The sequence below is a fragment of the Halichoeres trimaculatus genome, unplaced genomic scaffold (assembly GCF_033239565.1).
Source record: "Halichoeres trimaculatus isolate MK-OKI-2021-1 unplaced genomic scaffold, fHalTri1.1 fHalTri1_scaffold_5, whole genome shotgun sequence".
Lineage (NCBI taxonomy): Eukaryota > Metazoa > Chordata > Actinopteri > Labriformes > Labridae > Halichoeres > Halichoeres trimaculatus.
The window spans coordinates 5,482,281-5,505,334 of record NW_027437183.1 but is presented as its reverse complement, the minus strand read 5'-3'; the positions used below and the strand labels follow the sequence as shown (position 1 = coordinate 5,505,334).

General features: G+C 37.8%; 2 protein-coding genes across 2 annotated transcripts; both read right to left on the bottom strand.

Annotated features, from left to right (window-relative positions):
* Positions 1–3,655: 3,655 nt before the first annotated feature.
* Positions 3,656–7,559, bottom strand: LOC141790038 (transmembrane protein 17A). Its single transcript, XM_074669670.1, has 4 exons — positions 7,327–7,559; positions 5,735–5,841; positions 4,209–4,322; positions 3,656–3,973 (listed from the first exon to the last, which is right to left on the bottom strand). Exons 1-4 carry the CDS (start codon positions 7,451–7,453, stop codon positions 3,656–3,658), a joined length of 666 nt encoding a protein of 221 aa, XP_074525771.1. The 5' UTR covers positions 7,454–7,559.
* Positions 7,560–10,037: 2,478 nt separating this feature from the next.
* On the bottom strand, positions 10,038–14,749 carry selenoe (selenoprotein e). Its single transcript, XM_074671100.1, has 4 exons — positions 14,642–14,749; positions 11,982–12,058; positions 11,658–11,736; positions 10,038–10,907 (listed from the first exon to the last, which is right to left on the bottom strand). The coding sequence occupies exons 1-4, from the start codon at positions 14,747–14,749 to the stop codon at positions 10,764–10,766; spliced, it is 408 nt and encodes a 135-aa protein (XP_074527201.1). The 3' UTR covers positions 10,038–10,763.
* Positions 14,750–23,054: the final 8,305 nt, after the last annotated feature.

The following is a 23,054-nucleotide window of genomic DNA, read 5'->3' as shown; positions in this document are numbered from 1 at the left end:
TTTTCTAAAACACCAGTGAAAGAAAAATATTTTTATTATTATTTTATTTTAGTGTTTTTTTTTATCACGTAAACCTCCTATGGTGGCACCCAAATGACTGTTTGAAGCCTAAAAAGAGCACATTAACCATCTTTAACTCCTTAAAGACTCATATAAAAGTTATCATTCAAAGAAAGGGTGAAAGAAAATGTTCAGCACATAAATGTAAAAATGTTACCAGCAGCCTGTTGAAACTCAGCCCAGATAGCAGCCTCTGCCAAAGCCAAAGATTGTAACTTAATGTTTTTTATCTGCATGATTTTCTTAGAATATTAATATTCATCCACCTTAGGGTCCAGTTATTGAATTTCACATTAAAAACAAGGAATAAAAAGCTTCAATTTTTCTTTTGTCCTTTGTCTTTTTATCTGTTCGCTACACAGTGAAGATCCAACAAAGGCTCAGGAAGCAGTTTCTGCCCCTCTACAAGGTCACAGAGATAAATCTAAGGATGAGGAGCATTTTAAAGTGAGTTCAAGGGTTTCTGTGGCTGTTTCTTCTCTTTGACGCCACCTGCTCATTGCAGAAACACGTGATCTCACTTTAAAGGTGTCTCTCGAGCACCCACTTCAACATTAATTGCCAAGACAGAATTACACCCTCCACTCTGGCTGTTTTCACATCTTCTTCTTTTTTTTTTTCCCGGTAAACAATGCAGCAGCCTCTGCAGCTTGCTGTTTCCTGAATGTAAAGTGGAGCAGAATAAGCACATTGTGTTGCTGAAACTGTGTCTCTCATAAACAGCTTGTTGGCTACTTACTGCAGTACTCTGAATAATTTCTCAGTGACTCTAAGCTCGCTGGAAAACAAGCATGACATCTGTAGCTGTTGACTTTAAAAAAATCTAGACAACAATATGTGAAACTGATTCCCATGCAGATACAAAGATAGACTCAGATTATGTAATAATCTATCATATTCCAGCGTGGACATGCCTAACCTTTCTTCTGCTGCCAGAGGCTTTCCTGAGCGGGACATGTGCTGCATGATAATCTGTTCTCATCGCACTTTGCAGCACTGTCAGACGCTCCTCTTCCTCTTCTGGTGGCTGACTGCCACTGTGTGGTCATAAATATTTAACACCATTCTGCAGCAGTTTGCTTTAAACTCTTTCACTTTACAAGCCTCCAGGAATTTGATTTCCACAGCCGACTTATCAAACACTAACAGTAATATTACACACCGAAGGATAAATTGGGAAAATTGAATGCAAGTCTCTTATTGTTTTCTTCCAAAGACCTAAAACCCGCTCTGTACCTGAAGTCTAATCTTGTCTCATGGGCAAAAAAATTCAATCTACCTCGGCAAAAACAATTTTGTTGTAGGAAGACTGCAGCCTCCATCATCCATCATCACTGCAGAAAAGAAAAGCCTTTAACACTCTCTGATAAAAGCAGCTACAGGCGATGTACTGCTGAGTATCTCTGAGCCTGGTCTGGTGTTTGATGGAGCATTTTGCTCCATTACCTTGCAGAGAGTGTCACACTGTGACAGTTTGGTCAGCATGGTGCAAAGTTTTGACATTTAGTTTGCAATCAGGACTGTTTTCCTTGTTCTTTGAAAGCATCAACTTTTTGCATTTGTCCTTTATTTTAAAAACGACATTTAAGAGGAGTTTGTACAGCAGGGAAATGACATGGATTGTCCAATCACAATCATAGATTTGCTGACTCTGCCCTTTGCAGTGACGTGCTCTTTGACGCTCAGAGATTCAAGTTAGGAAGTTTCCTCTTCCTCAAAAGACCACAATTTAATAAAGTCATAACAATGTGCAGGATGACGGAAACAAGTTTGTATAAAATAGTTTAATGGCTGTATTTAAATAATCACTGTTCACCAAACTGCAAATATCAAAAGATGAGTTCAGCTTTAAAGAAGCATTCTTGTACGGGGTGTGGACTGTCAAGTTGGACACACTACAAATAACAACATTTCTCCACTTTAAGCTCTAAAACATCACTTTTTATGCAGATTTAGAGAAATATTTGTGGCATATATTTGTCAAATATATGTATTGTTGAATATTTTATCTAAATGTTGAATGTTATTAATAAATGTCCTGATTCTAAGTATTCAGCTTTGTTTCAAAACATTTAGTTTTCAGTCTAAATCTTAAGCAAAGAATCCTGAATATTTGCTGAGGTTTCTAAATATTTATCTATGTTATAAATATTGAGTTTCCATTCTAAATATTTAGCTCAGGATTCTAAATCTTTGCTATAGTTTCTAGATATTTAGTCGAGATTTTTAACTCTTTAGCAAAGATTTCTAAATATTTAATACGATTTCTGAATATGAAGTCAAGCTTTCTTAATCTGAAGCTAAGATTTCTTAAGATTTGCTTAGGTTTCTAAGTATTTAGTCAAGATTTCAAAATCTTTCGAGGAGATTGCGAAATCTTGAGCAAGGATATCTAAATATTTGCCAAAGATTTGTAATTATGGAGTCAAGATTCTAAATCTTGAGGTACAATTTTGAAATTTTTAGCTAATATGCAAATTCACATTCCTGCCCACCAGAAGCACCAAGATAAAAGTTAGAGGAAGTGAGCCAGCCAAGAATGAGAATGTCAAGCTCTTCTTCGATGTTGACCACAGGATCTTCAACAGCGCCATTACAGCACTTGGTACTGTTCGTTTCTATGACGGCTAATTCAGCCAACTGTTTGAATTTCTCAAAATCCGGCTGGGTCACTTTCTCGAACTTTTATTTTGGTATTTCTGGCAGGCGGGAGTGTGAATTTGCATGTTAGCTAAATATGCAGAAACCGTACCCCAAGATTTAGAGAACTTGACTTTATAGTTAGAAATCTTTGCTTAAGATATGGAAATCTTGACTAAACATTTAAAAACCAAAGTAAATATTTAGAATTTTTGGCACAAGATTTCAAAATCTTTGCTATCTGGCAAATATCATATATATAGTAGTTTAGTTTTCTTTCTAAATATTTAGATAAGATTTAGTTGATTTTAATTGAGATTTCTAAATGCTAAGCAGATAATTCACACTCCCGCCTGCGGGAACCAAAATAAAAATTCAGGAAAGCGATCCAGCCAAGCAGGATTTTCAAGAATGTCAAACACAGTAGGTGCATTCACACCACTTGGCACATTTTTTTTCTAAAGCTAACGCTAAGCTAATTTTGCAGACAGTTTGACATTCTCAAAATCCGGCTGGACTACATCAAACTTATATTTTGGTGCTTCCGGCTGGCAGGAGTGTGAATTTGCACACCAGCAATCAAGAGTTTGAAATCTTTACTAAATTTTTAGAAACCTTAGCAAATATTTAGCATTTTTTACTCCAGATTTTGAAATCGTGGATAAATGTTTAGTCCTAGCTAAGTATTTAGAATGAAAACTAAAACTAAATTCTTAGAAACGTAGATGAACATTTGGAATCAGGACATTCATTTCTACTATTTGGATAAAACACTCAGCATATACAATATTTGACAGATATACTCTTCAAAATTTCTCTGAATCTGCTTTAAAAGTGATGTTTTTAGAGCTAAATGTGGAGAAATGTTGTTATTTGTAGTTATTTGCAACTTGTCCTGTATTCTTGGACTCCTAAAGAATGAAGAACCTGTCTTGGGGTACACCATTTTCCTTCTTCAGGTGTAAAAATCATGCGGTGACACGGGCAGCACACTGCGGTGATAGGGCAGCCCGTACACAGGGCTCATCCCTGCGTGGTGGAAGCTCTCCACTTTGCCAAACTGGCGCAAATAGAAGAGCAGAGTCAGCTTTCGGGTCATGGTTCGGAGAGCCAGGAAGGAGGCCAGGATCTCTGCCAGCAGGAAGAGGAGGTAAAGGGAGTGGACGGCTCTCTCCAGAGGCAGGATGATAATTCCTTCATCGGTCAGGAAGAAGAGCAGCACCGGCAGCTGGAACATGAAAGACAGGAGCCAGAAAGCTGCCAGCTCAGGCACCTGATGACAGCAGGAGGGGATTGGAGGCAGGGAGAGTTTGGGGTCAGGGATGGAGAAGATGCATTTTGTCTTTTAAAATGTTATTATACCAACTAAACACAGAGATGAATGGCTTTTAGCCAAAAGCACACACGCAGAGAGGAGCATCATGCAGCCTTTTTCTTCTTTCTGTGACTCAACAGAGCATAAAAGAAACCGTACACTGAGTCCTGCACTGCAAAAAGGTCTGAAGTACCTTTTCTTTGAGGTTTCCGATGTAGCCCAGATAAAGCCGGGCCACTTCGATGATTGTGAGGAGGATCATCCCGGTGATGAGCAGAGCCTGGTAGTACCCAGGGAGATAATAGAACTGAGAATGAAAGAGAGCTGACGTTAGAGTGACAAGGAGGGATGAAAAACATCATTTACTCACAGGATTCAGACTGAGCTGAACACATGATTCTCTAACTGTCAGAGCATGTGTGCGTATTTCTTATTCATGCTACGCTTACTTGACTTAAAGAGGAACTTTGAAAAAATAAATCATAGATTAGGTACTATTTTTATCATAAAAAATATAGTTTTATATGAGTGTTTTTGCTACATTTCCTTTTTCCCTTGGTCAGATTTTGGACTCTGAGTCTCTCATAAAATTTCATTTTATATTTTATTGATTTTTCATAAAAAGTACACCTGTTCTTTTGGTTCTTTTCCACCACACACCACAAAACTTTACAGATTTTTTTTTTTTTTTTTTTTTTAATACTTGCAACTACACTAGTTGTCATGTAACAGGAAGGCTCATGGCAAGACAGAAAAAATCAAATTCATACAAAAGACTATATTTTATTTTAATTATATATTATGCTGACTCTGTAACTAAGATTAAAATGGAAATATTTCATGAGATTTTTTATTATTATTGTTATTTATTTACTTTTTTAAAGTCAAATCCACAACAGTCATCTCCATCACTTTATTAACAGTGATGGAAAGACAATGTTAGTGCTGAAAATGCATCTATGCATTATTATTATTATTATTATTATTATTATTATTATTATTATTTACATTCAAATAACATTAAAAATGATAACTGCACTTGATGTCATAGTGACAAAATTAATCAAATAAAAGCGACCAAAATTCATTTTGTCGTTTCTAATGTGATGGACATGACATTGTGTGGTAGAAATGACAACACATTTGTCTTACACATATAATATTTGGGATTTTTGAAAATTATGCAGTTAAGGTTACAATACATGTCTTGGATTTAAAAAAAAAAGGATAATAATAAAAATAAATAAATAAAATGTAAAAATAAAAAAATTAAAATTGTGCTATGTGAAATTTGATTAAAAGACTACAGTTAGACAAAAGGTATTTGTAATCCAGATGATTAAAAATATTATTTTAAATACTTAAAGTAAGTTAAGATATATATTTGAATAGATCTATGTGTGAAATTTCATTAAATTCTTGCAAACATGGGTTATTCTTTTACTTTTTCAAGTAAAAACACATTTTCCTGGTGTGATGGAAATAGTTCTTTGCTCTTAATGTTGAATGAAAATGATTAAAAACAAAAAACAAAAAACAAAAAACATATGATATATTTATGAAACAAATAGAATCAAGTCTGAGTAAAAATCAGTTCTTTGGAAGAGAGTTAGTTTAACAAATGACTAAAAGAAAACAACAACAAACAAACAAACAAACAAAAAAACCCTTATGATCTTATGATCAATATTTTAAAACATCTTTAGAATCTAAACTTACCTTCACCTCTAGCATGAAAACTGCAGAAAACCACCAGCAAGGGAAATAAAATATGTTGAAGTAGAGCAACATCTGCAGTGGAAGATGGGAAACAAGCTCGTTGACCACTGTGAGACAAATGATAAAACCACATTCATTTTTTGTAGGTTATTGGCAGTGAAAACTCATTTTTATATCATGGGGTTTTATGCACTTAAATATCTACATTAAAGTGGTTGTTTCTGTTGATTTTGACGCCTCCCTGTGGATAAATTGATAAGTCTAAAGGATCTAAAGGTTAAAAGTGTTACAGTAATGCATACACAGTTGTGGAAATTTAACCTTGAATTAAATCAAGTTAAAGTTCAAACCTTCAGTGTAGAACTTTTTGTTCGTGTTAATCATGGTGCCCCCTGTGGTCAAAGTTTCACCCCTTTCCTCTTTGCTGGCTCTGTCCATTGTTAGTCCTGATTTCTGACACATAAAATCTATATCAAACATTTCAATCTCTGCAAGTGTTTCCTGTAGAAAAGGTTTGAAGAGTCTGTTTCCTTAAAGATGCTTTGAGGACCATCTGTTTTAATTGCATTCCCTTGCCACCTTCTGGTCTAGAGTCTCAAGCACACTAATGTAAATTTCTTTTAGTGAGGCATGTTTTTTTTAGAATTAAATGGTGATCGGATCAAAACAACTTTTCTTTGTTCAAGACAACTTTTTACTGGATACAATGCGCTGAGGTAAGGTATTTATCAGTACAGTCAGTTACACAGCACTACGGTTTGAAACGTGACATCAAATAAACATTGTAGAAGGTCATATGTAGTGCTATCGGCAGCCCGGTGCTCTAATGCATCTGCAGGCTAACGTGACAACAAGTAAACACTGCTAGTCTGTATGTATTTTAGCAGCTGTCTATATTTAGCGCGGCTAAACAAAAAAAAATTAGCCATTAGCTTGTGCTCTATCACTCTCCTGTTTAGCTTTCTTTTGCTCTTATGAGATTTTATGACTCCTCTGAGATGGTTTGTTTGCTTTGATAGGTCAAAAAGAGGCATCTCCACTGATTCCAGCCTGTTTTATGACTTGATAAAAACTTCTTACAGGAGCTTTAAGTTTGCCACAATTACTGCTGGCTTTAATGCCAGGAGATGAGGGCATTTGTACTAATTATTATGACTTTTAAAGAAGTATTGTAGCAAAATAGGAAGCATCATTCTGTAACAATGACTTCAGAAAAGTATCAAAAATGATCCCAAGGATAAAAATGGTTTCAAAACCAAATGCAATTTGTTACTTCTGGATCTGTTTCCAAGTTAAAGCTCCTGTGAGAAACTCTCAGTTTGTGTTCATTGAAGTGCTCATCAAACACCTACCCATTCAAAGCATTTACAGGCATTAAATGTATTAATTTAAAAATATTTTAAAAACAGCTCACATGAAATTTTGGTCTGTTAGCAAGCCTGCTAAAAATTGCTGATGGGAGCTTCAGAGTAGTTTTTGTTGATTCCTTCCTGACAGGAGATTCAGATTTATCACGTATCCATAGATTGCCCTGTTACCCTTTGTTATCTATCATCTGTCTCACATCATACTGAGTCTTTGGAAACACCAACCGTTGGCGTCCTCCTGCTCCCTGCTGTAGTCGCTGTCAGCCGTCCTGTTGTTGGTGAACACTGAGCCTCCCATGTAGCTCAGGCCCATCTGCAGGTTCTCTGGGACAGGTGAGTAAAACACAGGCATCGTGGGTAAAGCTGCAGACCATGACCAAGCCAAAAAAATCCACAGGAAACGGTACGGTCCAGAAGTCTGCTTGTGTCGGAGTCTGCTGCTAATCCTGGCCGTGTGTTAAATCACACAAGTAGACGAATGCATGAAGGCACAGATACAAATGGACACACACAGACGCATATTGGCAGACAGCGCTGCTAATCAGATTATAGGGAGGGGGGATTAGGCTGAGGCAGCAGCATAGTGAGGAACTCAGGAGCCATTTATGATGCTCAGTCACTTTGTTTATCTAATTATAGAATTTAACAGGCAGTAAAGCTCTATGGAGACAAAGCTGAGACAAAATATTAATCCAATAACACATCCTGGTAAAACTTCATCACTCTGACCTGTTATCATCAGGGACGTATATTAACCCTAAAAGTAGGATCAGGACTGTTATTCATACCCAGACTTTTTTGGCCTCAAACAACATTTTTAGACCCAAATATTTCATAACCAACTGTTTTCTGCTCTTTTTTTTTTTGTCTTTTTTTTTTGCTCCATTTCATAACTTAAACCTGGTCTTGTGTCCTTTGATGTGTTTTTTGAATTCTCACATTTTCACATCCTGATAACTCCATTCATTTAAAGAACTCCAGTTGTAAGAGTTGCTGAGTTTCTGCAGAATATACAGAGCTTTAGCTTTATACAAGTAGCCTCTGCACAGTCCAGATGAAGGTTACTGAGGCCTTACTAGATAAACCTCGGTTTGGATTGTGACCCTGACAGGAAATGTAAATGTAAATGTTCACATAATTCAAAACATGATTCATTTCATTGCCAAAGTTAATACACTGTAAGATGAAAGCCCAGAGCCATGTGACATGTGACCTCAGGCCTGACTTTGGACATATAAGTGTCTAATGTTCAGAATACACTTTGTACTCTAATGTAAAACACTCAAACTGTATTTTTACAGCTTCATAATATTTTTTCTTGATTTATTTTGTTCATATTGTATAATAACAGTCTTGTTCGGACAAGCGGAGGCCAGGGGACTGTCCATGGAAATTAGCTCAAAATCTGTTTTTTATTTCATTTTTATTAATTGTTGATGAACCTGCATAATTTTTAAAAACCAAGGGAAAAAAGTAACATTTAAGTTTTAGTTTCTTTAAATGCTTTAAAACATCATGCAAACAATACAGATTAAAAAATAGCTTTTCTTTATTTGTTCATTTGGGTTAAATTCATTCATGTGGACCCTGGTGTTGCGTTCAATTTCTTCTTTGTTGGTGTCTTGTTCTTTATATTTATTTTTCACTCTGCCCTCTGTGCTTTGTCATCCTTGGAGAGAGGTAGGTGTCAGTAATGTTTAGGGCTGGGTACCAAATTAAGTACTTTTATAGGCATTGACCGAACTAGGTCCCAAGTACTAAGTACTATAGATGGGTACCTTTTACATTTGAAATGATACAGTACTGATGCCCGATACATGGATATCAGTATCATACTCAGTGGTACCAATTTTATGTACTTTTGTGTGTGTTTATGTGGTAATACATGAATTGTTTCATAATAAAATCTAAAAGTTTCTCAAGTTAACATATTTATTTCTCAACACATAACCTTGCATTGCCGTGTTCATGTCCAGCATGGAATACTGCCTCCAAACATTGGACGTCAGAGAGACATGCAGATCATGTCAGTATTGGGTTGGTCCATCGAAGACCATACCTAGGCGTCAGAGCAACGTGCAAAATGGGTTCAAATTTTGACATCTGAATCCAACCATTTTTGGACGTTGTTATGACGTTCAGCATTTGGACGCCATTTGCAGACCAAATCTAGACGCCAATGAGAGGTTCAAAATGGATCCAAACATTCAGATGTCATTAGTAGACCTTTTTTAGACGCTAATCTGACCTCCATATAACGTCCAAATAAAGAAGTAATAAAAACTTTCATTCTGCACTTTAAGGAGACGTCAAAAGTTGGATGTCAAAAATTATGTTGAATATATGTCGTTTCAACGTCACATTGCGCACTGTGTTAAGGTACCTAAACATGGCATTGTTTGATTTCACAGGAATTTGTACTCAGTGATACAGACGGGATTTGGTCCGTACTCATAAAAGTATCTAATTTGGTACTGATCCCTACTAAGTACCAATTCAGGTAAACTCAAACGGTGCCATGTTTCGGTACCTAAACACATCCTTATGACTGTGAGTGAGTGGAAGAGTAGGGGATTTTCCATACTGGACATGAACACAGCATTGCAAGAGTATACATTGAGAAATGAAATGTTGGATTGAAAAACTTTTAGATTTTATTTCTAAACATTCATATTTATTACCACATAAACACACACAAAAGTACCGAAAATAAGTACCATTACGTACCGATACCGATTGCCAGGTACCAGGCATTGGTACTGTTTCATTTCACATGTGAAAGGTACCCATTCCCACTTGTGTAAATTTATCTTCTTCTTCTTTTTTTTAACACCTTTTTATTTAGTTAATGCACTACTTTTCCCTTATGATGTGTTTAATGTGTAGATTTTATTTTTTATTAAGTTTTTATGTTGCATCCAAAATTCTATTTTGTAGTTTATTGGTCTAGATTATGTCCATGTGCTTTGTGTTGGTTTGCCTGCACAGTTTGAGCTAGCTAAGTTTTGCATTTATCTGTGTGGGAGCAGAGGTGAGCTGCACTGTTTGTAATAAAAAAGAGACTGAGACTGTTTTTGTTTTACAGAATGAACGCTGTGAGACAGAGTATGACTTTTTTGGCCATCTTTTTAAAAAGAAGTGCAGTCACAAGAGTTACATTTGCTTAACTTTAGTTTTTGATGGAAAGGGTCTTTTAGTTTTTAGTTTTCTAATGTTGAAGAGGCTTGATGATTTGAGACAAATTGGATGCAGATTTACCAGGCTTCTTCCTCAGCTGCATCAATAGCAGCAGTAGCTCAGTCTGTGGTGAGTTATGTTGGAATCACAGTGAAGAGGTTGGACTGGAAGCTAAAGCTGAGCTTCAAAGATCAAATGTATTCAAATTTCAGTTGTGTGTACACTTCCTCTGTTTCCACATCAAACACAGACATGAGCCACATTAGAGACATTAATCCACTCAGTCATTCATCGAGGTGTTTAAAGCCTTTTTTTATTCTAACCTAGCTTACAAACACAGTGACACAGCAGTGACTAACACACCACACGCTGTACCCGGCCAGCGACTCCTCAGAATGGTGCCTGGCTTCTCGTCAAAGCCTTGGGGCCCCACTCGTCATTAATGCAGACTGGGTGCAGTAGCAGCGTTTGGCCACAGGGTGTCATCACAGCTCGTCCCTGATGGCGCGCAGGGGGAAGTGCTGGAACTCCTCTGGCACCTCTTCCCCTTTCTGGGACCTCTTGTAGAAACCGAGGGAGTCTAAGAGGCTGCTGATCTCGTCTGCCTTCATTTTCTTCACAGGAATGGTCTGAATACAAACACACACACACACACACACACACACACACTGAGTTTAAACACCAGAAAAGTGTGTGTTTTCAGACACACTCTGTTACCTTATGATGCATTCATTCTCCTCTCCAAAATTGGGTTTTTATTAAAGCATGTCCACGCGCTGCTGATTTGGAGGCTCCTGCGGCACATTTGTTTTCATTTATTCGTTCAAGAATTCAGCCTCTGAAGTAATTCTTCATTTAAAGTCAAATTAAAATCCCACAGCGCACACATTATGAAACAATAAAGGAATAAAACAAACACGGGGCTCTGAACGTGGCAGAAGAAAAACACCTTCATACGGAAAAAGTAAAGAGAGCCTTTTACTTTGAAATCACAGCTGTGCCATTAAAGAGAGGCTTTTATTGTCCTAATCTGGCCTGAATAAGAGCACTTCCTTCACTCTGGGAAAAAAAAAAACTTGTGGGAAAGAAAGAGAAGATGTAATTTAGAGGCATAAAAGTGTCCAAATTCATATCAGCATTCATACCAACTCTCCATTTTAAGCTCCAGCAAATATTTCTCAGCTGTCAGAAGGCCTGATTTATCTGCTTTCTCACCATCTGTTATTTTTTATGTAACTGTGTCTCACTTTCTCAAACACTCCCAGTCTGGACTTTTTTGTTTTATCTAACAGAAGATAAAGTCTTTAAAGTTGGCTGCATGAATGAGTCCCAACTTTCTGGCTCTCAAAAGATAAACTTCATCCCGCTGTAGATCTCACCTGAACGACCTCGTCCTGTTCGTTATAGAGGATCAGACGCGGGTTCTTCTCCTCCGATGAGTCATATTCCAAGTTGTGACTGGAAAGAAGGGATCAAGGGGAACAACAGGTAGAAACAGAGGAGAAGAGAAGGAAGGAAATCCGTCTGTTTGGGTATTTTTAAACATGATTTCAGCTTGGACGAGGAGGAGAAGTTCTGGAAGGCTCTCAGACTTGGCAACCTGCACAGGACGTTGTTTTGTTTGCGATAGAGGTCATGAGAAAGTCTGTGGTGCTTTTTTTTTTTTTTTTTTTTTGGTTAAGGCTTTAGCAACAAAAGGATACTATAAAGCCCAGCGCTCCAGGAGGAAATGATGAAGCTCGGGCATTTTCTTTATGGCTCATCCGACCACACTGGGAGCCTGCAGGGAGGACAACACACACATACACACACACACGGCTGTTAGAACAGACAAACAGGGCTTTGAATGAACGCCATCCTGTGTGATCAGAGGAGCCAGCAGAATTCATGCTCACATGTCAGCAAAGGGTTTCTCCTGTGAATGCTAACACGACTGTCTCCTCACCTCTTTTCAGGAGCAAACCTTCAAACGCTAACCTCAAACTCATCACTCATGTTTTCTTTTTTGATGTAGACATGATATGAAAAATACAAAATGTGAAGGTACCAGAATGAGCAAAGATAGTAAACAAAGCATGTGAAATGAATTCTTTAAATGATGATACTGATTTAGAAATATTACCTGATCACTTCCATTTCCTAGAGAGGTACAGCTTAACCCCCTCTAGTGGTCATCTGGTGCAAGTTTTCCCTCAAGCTTTACTCAAAGGGTTTTGAAGAGCCTTTTAGGGCTTTTTTGTGCTGATAAATCGAGTGAATTAAAAGTCTCTGGGAAGTTTATGAGTGATGTTAGAACAGTCTCACTTTCATATATGTGTCTGTTCATAATCCACTGTTTAAAATGAGATCATCAGCGCCAAAATCAGGTATTTTTAGTATTTGTGGTCAGGTCAGACTACCCAACAAGAACACAGATCTATTTACAGCACGTGGGCTGAATGCCCCTTTAATCCCTACACCAGCCAGTGTTTTTTTTTCTCTGAGGAAAAAGATTTTTTTGATTTCTTTGTTTTATTTTCTTCCTTTTCTTCTTCTTCTTGTAGTAGTAGTGAAAGTAGTACAGGGGGTCTCCGAGTTATGAACAAGTTCAGTTGTAACCTAAAATTCAGCGTAAGTCAGACTTTGACCCTGAATACCCCCTAAATCTCTAAATAACTATCCAAATATGTGTATTATCCCTCATATTCATGGGAAAACAGACCATTGAAATAGGCATTTCAATTAAAACAGACAAGCTACACTATGACATGACTTGAGACAAAGTGGACGATGCCGATGACCGCGTAGCACTGCGTAGCTGTGTGTTCATACACACTCTGGGTCAAAACTAGCACATATTGTTGGCATCATAAAGTCAAAATGAAGTAAGAGGAGAACCACGTAAGTCGAGGACCTCCTGTAGTGGTGGACTACAGAGACCCTGAGGGGACATGGAGGGGAAAAAAAAAGAAAGGAAAAAAAAAAATTTTTTAGATAAACAAATTAAAAAATTAAACAAATAAAAAAATTAATTAATAATAAGAAAAATAGAAACATTCTTGAGATCTTGCAAATGTATCTTCGATCTTGCAAAACTCTTGCGACATCTTGCAAATGTTGTCTCAGTTATGATTGGTCAGTGTATCTACTTCTGGGTCAACTTGAACAAAACAGTGGAAGGTGCGCACCGGTGGGAGAGATTTATTGAACTCAATTTTGAGATTGGCCCTAAGTATAAAGATATCAAATGGTTTTGTATATGCAAAAGACATCGTAAGAATACTCAAAGCAAGATCTTACTCCGAGCTGGCGGGTATGGTTGAAATCATCAGAAACCGTCTATTCTGTTCTCCTCCCATTTTTTAGGATTTATTGACACAGAAGTAATGCACCGAACTATGACTCCTTTGACAGCATTTGTGAGATCTCAAGAAAACTTTTTTGTTTTGTTTTTTCTCCATGTTCCCTGAGGAGCTCCGTAGTGGACTCTGGAGCTGGACTGTCAAAAGTAAAAGGAGGTCAGGGTGGAAGAAAGCTGAACAAGAGATTGATAGAGCACGGACTAAAACACGGGCTAAACAGTTTTGAGTTTATGTTTGTAGTTATGTAGTGCTGTTGTCTGAAATCGACAAACAAAGAAATCACTTTGCATCCTGGGAAAAAAATGTATTGAGTAAAAATAAGTGGAATTAAAAAGAAAACCAAAAGCATTTATTGGCAAGAGTCACATCTTTACATCGGTGGGTGCTAGTGCTCATGGGAAACTGAGTCTTTATCCCTGAAAAACTCCACCCATGCATGCCAGAGGTGTCCCTGCAATCAATGCTACAAACAAACCAAACTTAACATAAAACTTATGGAGTCATTTCCTTTTTTTAAGCAGTTGGTAACCTCCTCTTTTGGTTGCTTCCTCCAGTGCCTTTAATAATTTCTCTGAGAACACATCTGAGCACATCACGCTCTTTCCAATCAGCTGTGATAAAGCCATATGCTGCTCATACCGATGGGTTTTATTTGCCTGGATAGTTTTCTGTGGTTGTGGCTTTTTTGCAGCTGAGTCCTGCTCTGGTTTTCTCTTCCTTTCTTCCAGAAAGTTTGCAATTTTTAAAGGAGGTAAAACAACTCAATGATGTATCAGTTTATAACACAGCAAATACTTGATTTTGATTGGCTCAAGTGATTTTTAATTTCTTCTTCTTCTTTTTTGTAATTTTTTTTTTTTCAAATATTTTCTCCTCTCATCTCCAGCTTCTGCTATTCGCTTAAACCCACTCATAACACCTGCTAATGCTCAGGCCCAGCCACATATCATGTATCATCTGTCAAAATTGCTTTGCGCATTAATTTTGAAACTGTTTACATACTGATTTCCGTCTGTACTCACCAGCAGTTTTCCTCTGGCGATAACAACTTTTTCCTCAGCTGCTGATTCGTTTCCTGAGTCTGTGGCTGAAACAGCCACAGCAAAAGTGAGCAGCAAAAAGGCCCACATGTTACGAGACATGACTGTCTTTGACCGCTTCACCTTGATATAATATAAGAATCAATGTGTGACCCTTTAATCTACTCTGACAGGTTCTCCCTCTGGATTGAACCATGCTGAATGCTACAGGGGAGTCGAGCTCTCCTTAGTTTAACTTTCAGGCTGTTTTCTGTCAAATTTCAACTCAAACCTCTTTATAATTTCAGAAGAAGGCCTCATGTTCGCAGAAGACTTTTCCTTCATGATTTTCTCTCTCAAATGTCAAATGTGTTGGGCATGTAAAAGTGACACAGAGGCCTCTATCTTTGTGGATTATAGTTTTTCCCACATCAGGTGTCATAGGGGGTCCACAAAGCATCTGTGCTCTTATCACTTTTTCCCACACAGTGAGCATACAGGTGGCTGATGGTCATTGGGAGCCAGAGACACTCTCACCTAAAGCTGCAGAGAAAAATCACACTGAAGTCATGTAGGTGTTTATATATACAGGGATACCGCTCGTCCTTATTTTTCTCTTTTATAAAAATATTGGTGAAGAAATAACCAAACCTACCACAACTTAAATTCTTTGGCTTATCAAGCAGCGAAGTAGAATTATCTGTACCAACATCTTTCTGAAACTTCCAGAAAACAGGTAACACAAGGCTTTCAGTTTGTACATCCCAAACTGTTATTTAAAAAAAAAAAAAAATTCACAATCAAAAAACCTTGACGTCAGAGTGCAGGTAGCCTAGTGGTCAGGGTCGCGCTCATGAGGTTTGTCCTTGCTCTGGTCTGGTCCAGGTTCATATCCAGCCTGTGGCCTGCATGTCATTCCCTGCTCCCACCCTGTTTCCTGCTTTACCGATTGTCCTCCTCTGCCTGATAAAAGGTATAGAAAGTCCCAAAAACACAGTTTAAACAACAACAAAAAAAAGTGTTAGCAAATGTATATTTCAATGTTTTAGAGCCTGCTAAGAGCCTTTACTAGAAGCTAGTTTCTTACAAACCAAATTCCAAAAGAGTTAATAAGTGTGTAAAAAGATTTCATTGAACATAATTTAATTGTTTGGAAATTATTTAAATCTCATGTTTCACTTAAAAAAACTGAAGAAATGCAACATTTTAAATGTTGAGACTGAAAATATCATCTTACATAAACAACATGAAATATATGCTCATCTAAATTTGATTATACCATACATTTGAAAAAATCAGTAGATGGAGAAGAAACCACAACAATTAAAAAGTTGTACAATTCTTAAAATGAAAAAAAAAAAAAGGAAAACAAGACAGAATGGTAAAATGACATGATTTTCTGGTCCTGATGCGCCCCTGCATTAAAATGGGAATGACTCTGTAGTGGAGGTCACTGCATGGGTCAGAAATTACTTTCAAAAGCCTTTATAAAACACTGTAAAACCACATTCTGCAAATATTAGAGCACTACGGCTCTGTAGAAGTAAATGCAGATGCCTAACTAGCCTGCTTGTTGTCTCTACTTTCTACTACCTTTTCAAACCAGTTCACTTTCACTTCAGTTCAGACAACTTTTTTTAATCCCACAAGGGTCAATTTATGTGCAGCTGCTCAGTGTACATTCACATCTGCAGTCAGTCAACAACATAGATAAATACTCAACCAACCTGTTGAGGAAACATACTTAAAGATGTTATGAGGATGATGCGTTTTAATTGGACACACACTCACACACACTGTCATAAATTACTTTTCGTGAGGCGTGTTTGTTTAAGAACTAGGTGGAGATCCGATCAAAGCAAATTTTCTTTGTTCACCACAAGTTTTTACTGGATACAACACGCTGAGGTATTGAAACATGACATCAAGCAAACATTGTAGAAGGTTATATGTAGTGCTATCGGCAGCCTGGTGCTCTAACATATCTGTAGGCTAACGTGACAACAACTAAACACTGTCAGTTTACATGTAGTTTAGCAGCTGTTTATATTTAGCTACCATAACCTCACTCTTCATTTTTTTGAATGAGCATTATCACAAACAGCTTAGCCCCTGTGTTAGCCTTTAGCCCATGCATTATCACTATTCTGTTTATCTTTCTTCTGCTCTTCTGTCCTTTTTCTGTCTGACAGTTAGTCTCCGGTGTCCACCATCACTACATAATTAATCACAGAAATTGTTTACAGCAGTGAAAAACACAGATCTCTCTTCTCACTACTAAACTTAGTTAGCTGGCGTGTTGTTGTCATAGCGACTTAAATGTGCTAAAGATCAATCCGGGGGATGTTTGAACATTATAAGTAGCCTACGGATGCAAATCGTAACAAGTCAAACAAAATAAGTTTAAGGATGAAAAAATATAAAATAAAAACAAGAAAATGTTAGCACAATGAAAACAGTGATAAAATATTTATTTTTTTAATTTATTTTTTTAAAAGTCCTCATTTGGTGCATCATGTATTAGCAACAAAAATACAAAGGAGACCTCCGACTGTTGAGAAGCTTAAATCCTGTATCAGGAAAGAATGTGACAACATTTCACTTTCAGACCTCAAGTAACTGGACTATTCAGTCCCTTAACATTTACAATGTTGTAAAGAGAAGGGGTGATGCAACACATGAGCAGACTTACCTCTGGAAACGTTTTTGAATGTCTTAGTGACATCAAATTAGAAATGAGAATATCTTTTTCCTGAAGCAAAACCTTTTTAATTTCCACATCTGATTAAATGTCTTAATTTTGAATCAAGTATGGGGTTTAAATGATTTGCTTCAATGTATTTTTCACATTTCAGTGTTTAGTTTATACCAAACAGCAGTACCTTTTCTAACCCCCTCTGTTTACTGAGTTGCATGAGAAGAAATGTTTAATTCCATTGTGTATCTCTGTTTGAAGTTGGACCTCATGACAGCACAGCACATTTGCCCTGTGTTAATACCCTGCCAGAGGAAAACATCCCCTCTTTTAAGTTTACTCAAATCCTCTGTGTTGGTACACCAGGTCACCACAAGAGGGCGATAACCCCCACATGTGCACTGAGAGGGAGTTTGGCGGGTAAACTGTAACTCCAAATCCTCGCCACAGACAATTATGTTTCCAACAAAAATAAACCATTCCTGTGTGGAATGCTGAAGCAGAAACCATCTTTCTGTCTCAGACACAAGCTCTCAGAGTCCTGCGTTGTGGACTTCTGCTTGAGATTATGTGTCAAATGGTAGTAAAAGAGTCCTTTTTTAACAGGGTTTCCTCCCCTCAGCAGCTGTCGTAAATTCAGCCCTCTCACTGGAGCTTCACGTCTGCGTCGCTGTGTTATTTAAAGTTCTGGACCGGTTTCCCACACAATGTGGCGTATATCCGCCCTGGAAGATGTGAAATTTAGAGAAAGAAAACTTGTTGAGAGACGGCAGAAAGCACAATGAGCAGAATGAGACAGGAGGTTGGGGGGGGTGGGGTGATGTGGCGGTGGCGGTCTATATGTGGATGTGTACCATATGTGTTCACAATCAGCATGTTCCAGCTTACATCATGCAGCGTGCGCCAGAAAAATTGGGATGTTGTTATTATTAATCTGCTGACGGAGGGGGAAAACACAGTCATTTATAACCCGCTGAACAGGGAAGCAGACAATGAAAACTTTTACGAAATCTGCAGACTGCAACTTTTTCCAGTAGTTTTTGCGAGTTGCAACACTTGCAGCTGGCAGGAGATGAAACGTTCAAACACCTCACTGTAATCCTGCCTCCCTCAGAGCAGCTTGTTATAAAGACACACACTTCCTGTTGCTCCAAAGCACCGGATGTCTAACAGGCAGCAGGACGTTAGGCCGGGTGTCTGCTCTCTTATGATGTGCGTTTGTAGCAGATATTTTGCTCAAGTGTGGATTTGCCCGAGTGGACGTGAGCATTTATGCATGAGGACGACTTAAAGTATGTTTAAGTATAAACTGTTATCTGTGTGTGTGTGTGTGTGTGTGTGTGTACATGTGTGTGTATCTCTCAGGAGCCTCGGGGCAACTGTTAGGGAGCCTGCTGCCTGTCTGCCTGCTGCGCTGCAGTCTGCTCATAAAGATGATGATGAAGAAGAAGAGGGGTAGTGTTGAAAGCAGTGAGGGCCATGTGGAGGCCTTCATTCACTTAAAAGACAATGCTGATGAGTGTGTCGTAGTAAAAGTGTGTATAACCTTATTGGGGTTGAGGGTTATTATGAAAAAGTAGTTCACATTTTTCCTACTCAGAAAGTTTTATTTAAGCAGAATCTCATGTTATACATCCATGGAGCGAGCTGTCTGTGCGTGACATGTAACCCTAAAGCAAATCTACAGCTCATGCACCAAACGAGAACGTCACCCAGTTTGATTTAGCTTGTGGTCGGCTCTAACCTACGACCTAAAATAAGTGGCTCCAGTTTTTCCCCACACAGTCGGCTGACGGCCTTGGCAGAGAAACTCTACTGTGCAGCACGGATTGTTGCCAGTGACCTTGTTTCTAAGTGTCTTTATTTTGCTAAAGGTAAAACAAAAGAGAAAAAGAAAGAAGGGAAATGGGAAGGATTCATGTTTTCACTTGGATTACAGAGTATGAGACAGGATTTGACATTTCTTCTTGAGACACTAACTTACTTTTCAGACACAATGACAGGATTTAAAGGCCCTGTGAGGACTTTATAAGAGATACTGTTTATAATCCATGATTTAAAATGAGATTATCTGTGGTTAGGCTGAACATGAATCCATTTATGGCTCTTTGTATTTATTTTTAGCAATGGTTGACACTAGAGCTGGACTGACATAAAGAAAAAGGAGCAGAAGAAAGCTAAACAGGAGAGTGATAGAGCACAAGCTAAAGGCTAACACAGGGGCTAAACTGTTTGCAGCAGTTATTCTGCAGTGGTCTGTTCAAACTCAAGAGTCTATCAATAAAATGAAGAGTGAGGTTACGTTAGCTCTGATTGGTAGATGACTGTCAGGATGTAGCTAACCAGGATTCACAAAACAGATCATCTGCTCACCTTCTGGACACTAAATTTCAAACTGAGTTCACAAATTTTGATTGTTATCAAGTTTTGAACAATAAATAAATAACCTTACCTTGTTGTTTTGCATCCAGTTTAAAGTTGTCATTAACAAAGAAAAGTAGAGTTAAAAAGCATATCAATGTAGCCTTGGCAAAAGTCACGTCTTTATGGCAGTAAGTGCTGGTGCTCATGGGAAATGGAGTCTTTATGGAGAAACAGAGTCCCAGACAAAACACTTCTGATCCACACCAAAGGGGTAGAAAAGCACTGAGAGAGCACAGACCTCTATCAAGCACATTGTGATCGTCCATAGATCGTATATATCCTCCACCACAGCCTCCTCCTACACTGCAAAAAACCTGAAATTTTATCAAGTGTTTTAATATTATTTTCAGTAGAGAATCTCTACTTAGACTTAGAATGAGCAACAAAAGAAAGGTTACTTGCATTAAGACATTAGTCTAGTTTTAAGCAAATTTTTCAGCAAATTTTTCTTTTTTTCATTAGTAGTTTTTTTCAATTATTACAAGCAATTCAGACCTCATTTTTCTCTTTAATCAACTTGAAACATGACATTTTTCTGGACTGACCAGTCAAACGGGGTTTATTTTAAGGACAACAAGATTTTTTTTTACTCAAATTAAGACAAAAACACTTGATATGATTTCATTTTTTTTGCAGTGTATCAAGACTCTATATCATATTGATCTGTATTTATCCTTTTTAATATATTCTAACAGTATCCATTCATCAAGAAACGTGAGTGTTCCTGACTTTAAAAACAAATAAGAGAAGCAGTCAAGCAATAAAATAGATAAATAAGTTTACATAAAGGCACACCAATAAAATCAAGACAAAAAAACTGAAAAAATAAATAATAAAAGATTTCCTTAAAAATAGTTTTTTAGCATTTAAATAAGACTGGGGACTGATTGTGCACTGCAAAAAACTGAAACCTTATCAAGTGTTTTTGTCTTATTTTCAGTAGAAAATGTCTTTTTAGACTTAATATGAGCCACATTAACCCAACAAGTCTGGAAAAATGTCTTGTTTCAAGTTATTCAAAGAAAAAAAGGAAGTCTGAATTGCTTGTAACAAGTGGAAAAAAAAACTGCTAATGAAAAAAAAGAAAAGTTACTTGTATTGAGACATAATTCTAGTTTCAAGCAAATTTTTGGAAAAAAAAAAAAAAAATCTTTCTCCAAGAAACAAGATTTTTTTTCTGGATTGATCAGTCAAACGAGGCTCATATTAAGTATAAAAAGAATTTTTTACTCAAATTAAGACAAAAACACTCGATAACATTTCAGTTTTTTGCAGTGTATCAAGACTCTACGCGTTGAGATATATATATATATATATATATATATATATATATATATATATATATATATATATATATATATATATATATATATATATATATATATATGTATATATATATATATATATATATATATATATATATATATATATATATATATATATATGTGTGTGTGTGTGTATGTATGTATTTGTCCTCCTTCATCTGTTCTTACAGTATCCATTTGGCAATAAATGGTTAATTCTATGAGGAGGGTGTTCCTGACTGAAAAACAAATACTAGAAGCAGTAAAGTGATAAAATAGATACATAAAGGCACTCCAATAAAATCAAGACAAATAAGATAAAAATGAATTAAAATCACAGAATAAGAGTTTTCTGTAAAAATAGGTTTTCAGCAAATAAATAAGGCGGGGGACTACTGCCAGTCTAAACCCTCCTGATATTCTTTATGCTAAGCTAACTAGCTTGTTGCTCAAGGGTTGCCACTGATTCAGCGTATAAACGAACAATTTATGAACTGCCTTTTTTTTCATTTCCCCCATCCAGAAGCTGCCACTTGAGTACGACATGTTTGTGCTCCTGTAAAGGTTTCTGCAGTCTATTCATGAGAAGTGTATATTGATGCATTTGGTGTCCATATGGTAAAGGGATGCGACTTTAAACACCATCTGGCTCATTAAGAAAGCCTGATGGAACACGGGCTCCATTAGCAATGATAATGACCGTTTCTGAACAGGCTTTAAAATAAAGAAAATGCTGCAGTAGCTCAAACTCTGCTGACTTCAAATGCTAATAGAAAGCTCTCCAATGACTGGAAAGTGTCTGAGAAAGTAATGTAGTGTTAGATTAAGTGCAAACACAACATAATGCATGATTGAGGAGGCCTCTTAACTTCTTCTAATATGTTCTTACACTCCAACCACCAGAGTTCATGTGGTGTGGTGACCCTGCCAGAGTGTACTTGTTAAAACCATTGATGCCTCACACTCTAAGGGACACTGGTCTGTATCTCATCCCGATCTCTGACCTCCCCGAGGAGGTTAGCAAGAGTCTCCCCGCGGAGGTCAAGCAAGTATCAGATCGCTGAATCGACAACAAACAAATCTCTTCTGCTGTCTTCTGCGGTCCCACTCAAGAGCCACAACCGTGTTTTATGATTTAGCAGCGTGAGCGCATTTTCAGGAACAGAGCGGTGACAGCTTGCTGCTTCTGGCACAATATGTAGGTCAAGCAGGAAGAATTTCAGCGTGTTTACATATCTAAACAGAGAGGAGAGGAAGGTGATAGATGGGGCTGGTAGGGACATCAGGGCGGATGTGAAGGTTTGGGAAAGGAGGCGAAGGCGACGGAGGGATTTGCACTGATGGATGTCCAGTTGCTGGCCACATCAGAGGAGATGAGGAGGGGAAGAGGGGTGGGGGGGCGAAAGCAGACAGCAACCACCGCTCCCCTCCTTCTAATCTGTGCCGGGGTAATCAGAAACACATGGCTCCCCATAATGGCTCCAGTGTTGTCCTGTGAAGTAGAACAGGGCTGCGAGGGTCACACACACACACCAGCACACACCAGCACACACAGCAGACACTTCCCTTGCTCGTGGAGCCTGGCGTCTTCAAGAGAGCAAACGCACCGTAAGAAAGTGTGAATAATCCCGACCTGTGAGTCACAACGCTGCGATAAAACAAATCAGATGCAGTTTTAAAAACAGCTTCGTGTTTCTTCTGGCTAACGCTGAGTAACTCTGCACGACATATGTTTCTGTGACTGGCTCTGGCAAAACATTCGAGGTGAAAGTTTGCGTCTCAAACAACAAATCTGTTGTACTGCACAGTTCATCGGTCGCAGACAGGACTGATCGTCGGGACAGCGCAGGAAAACATAAGCCCTCTGCTTATTTTCCCTTTCTGGTTTGGGCAGACGCTTTGGGTCTTGTGATCATTTTCCGTACCAATATCTGGACTAAACCAGAAGATTTCTTCTTCCTGCAGTCTTCACTGCTCCAGGTTGGAGTGAGTG

Excerpts from the sequence above, each read along its gene's own strand:
- LOC141790038 (XM_074669670.1), bottom strand. The coding sequence starts at position 7,453 with ATGCCTGTGTTTTACTCACCTGTCCCAGAGAACCTGCAGATGGGCCTG. Across the intron at positions 4,323-5,734 it reads TTTTCATGCTAGAGGTGAAG|TTCTATTATCTCCCTGGGTA; the intron begins GTAAGTTTAGAT and ends TTTCATTCTCAG. Across the intron at positions 3,974-4,208 it reads TCGGAAACCTCAAAGAAAAG|GTGCCTGAGCTGGCAGCTTT; the intron begins GTACTTCAGACC and ends TGCTGTCATCAG.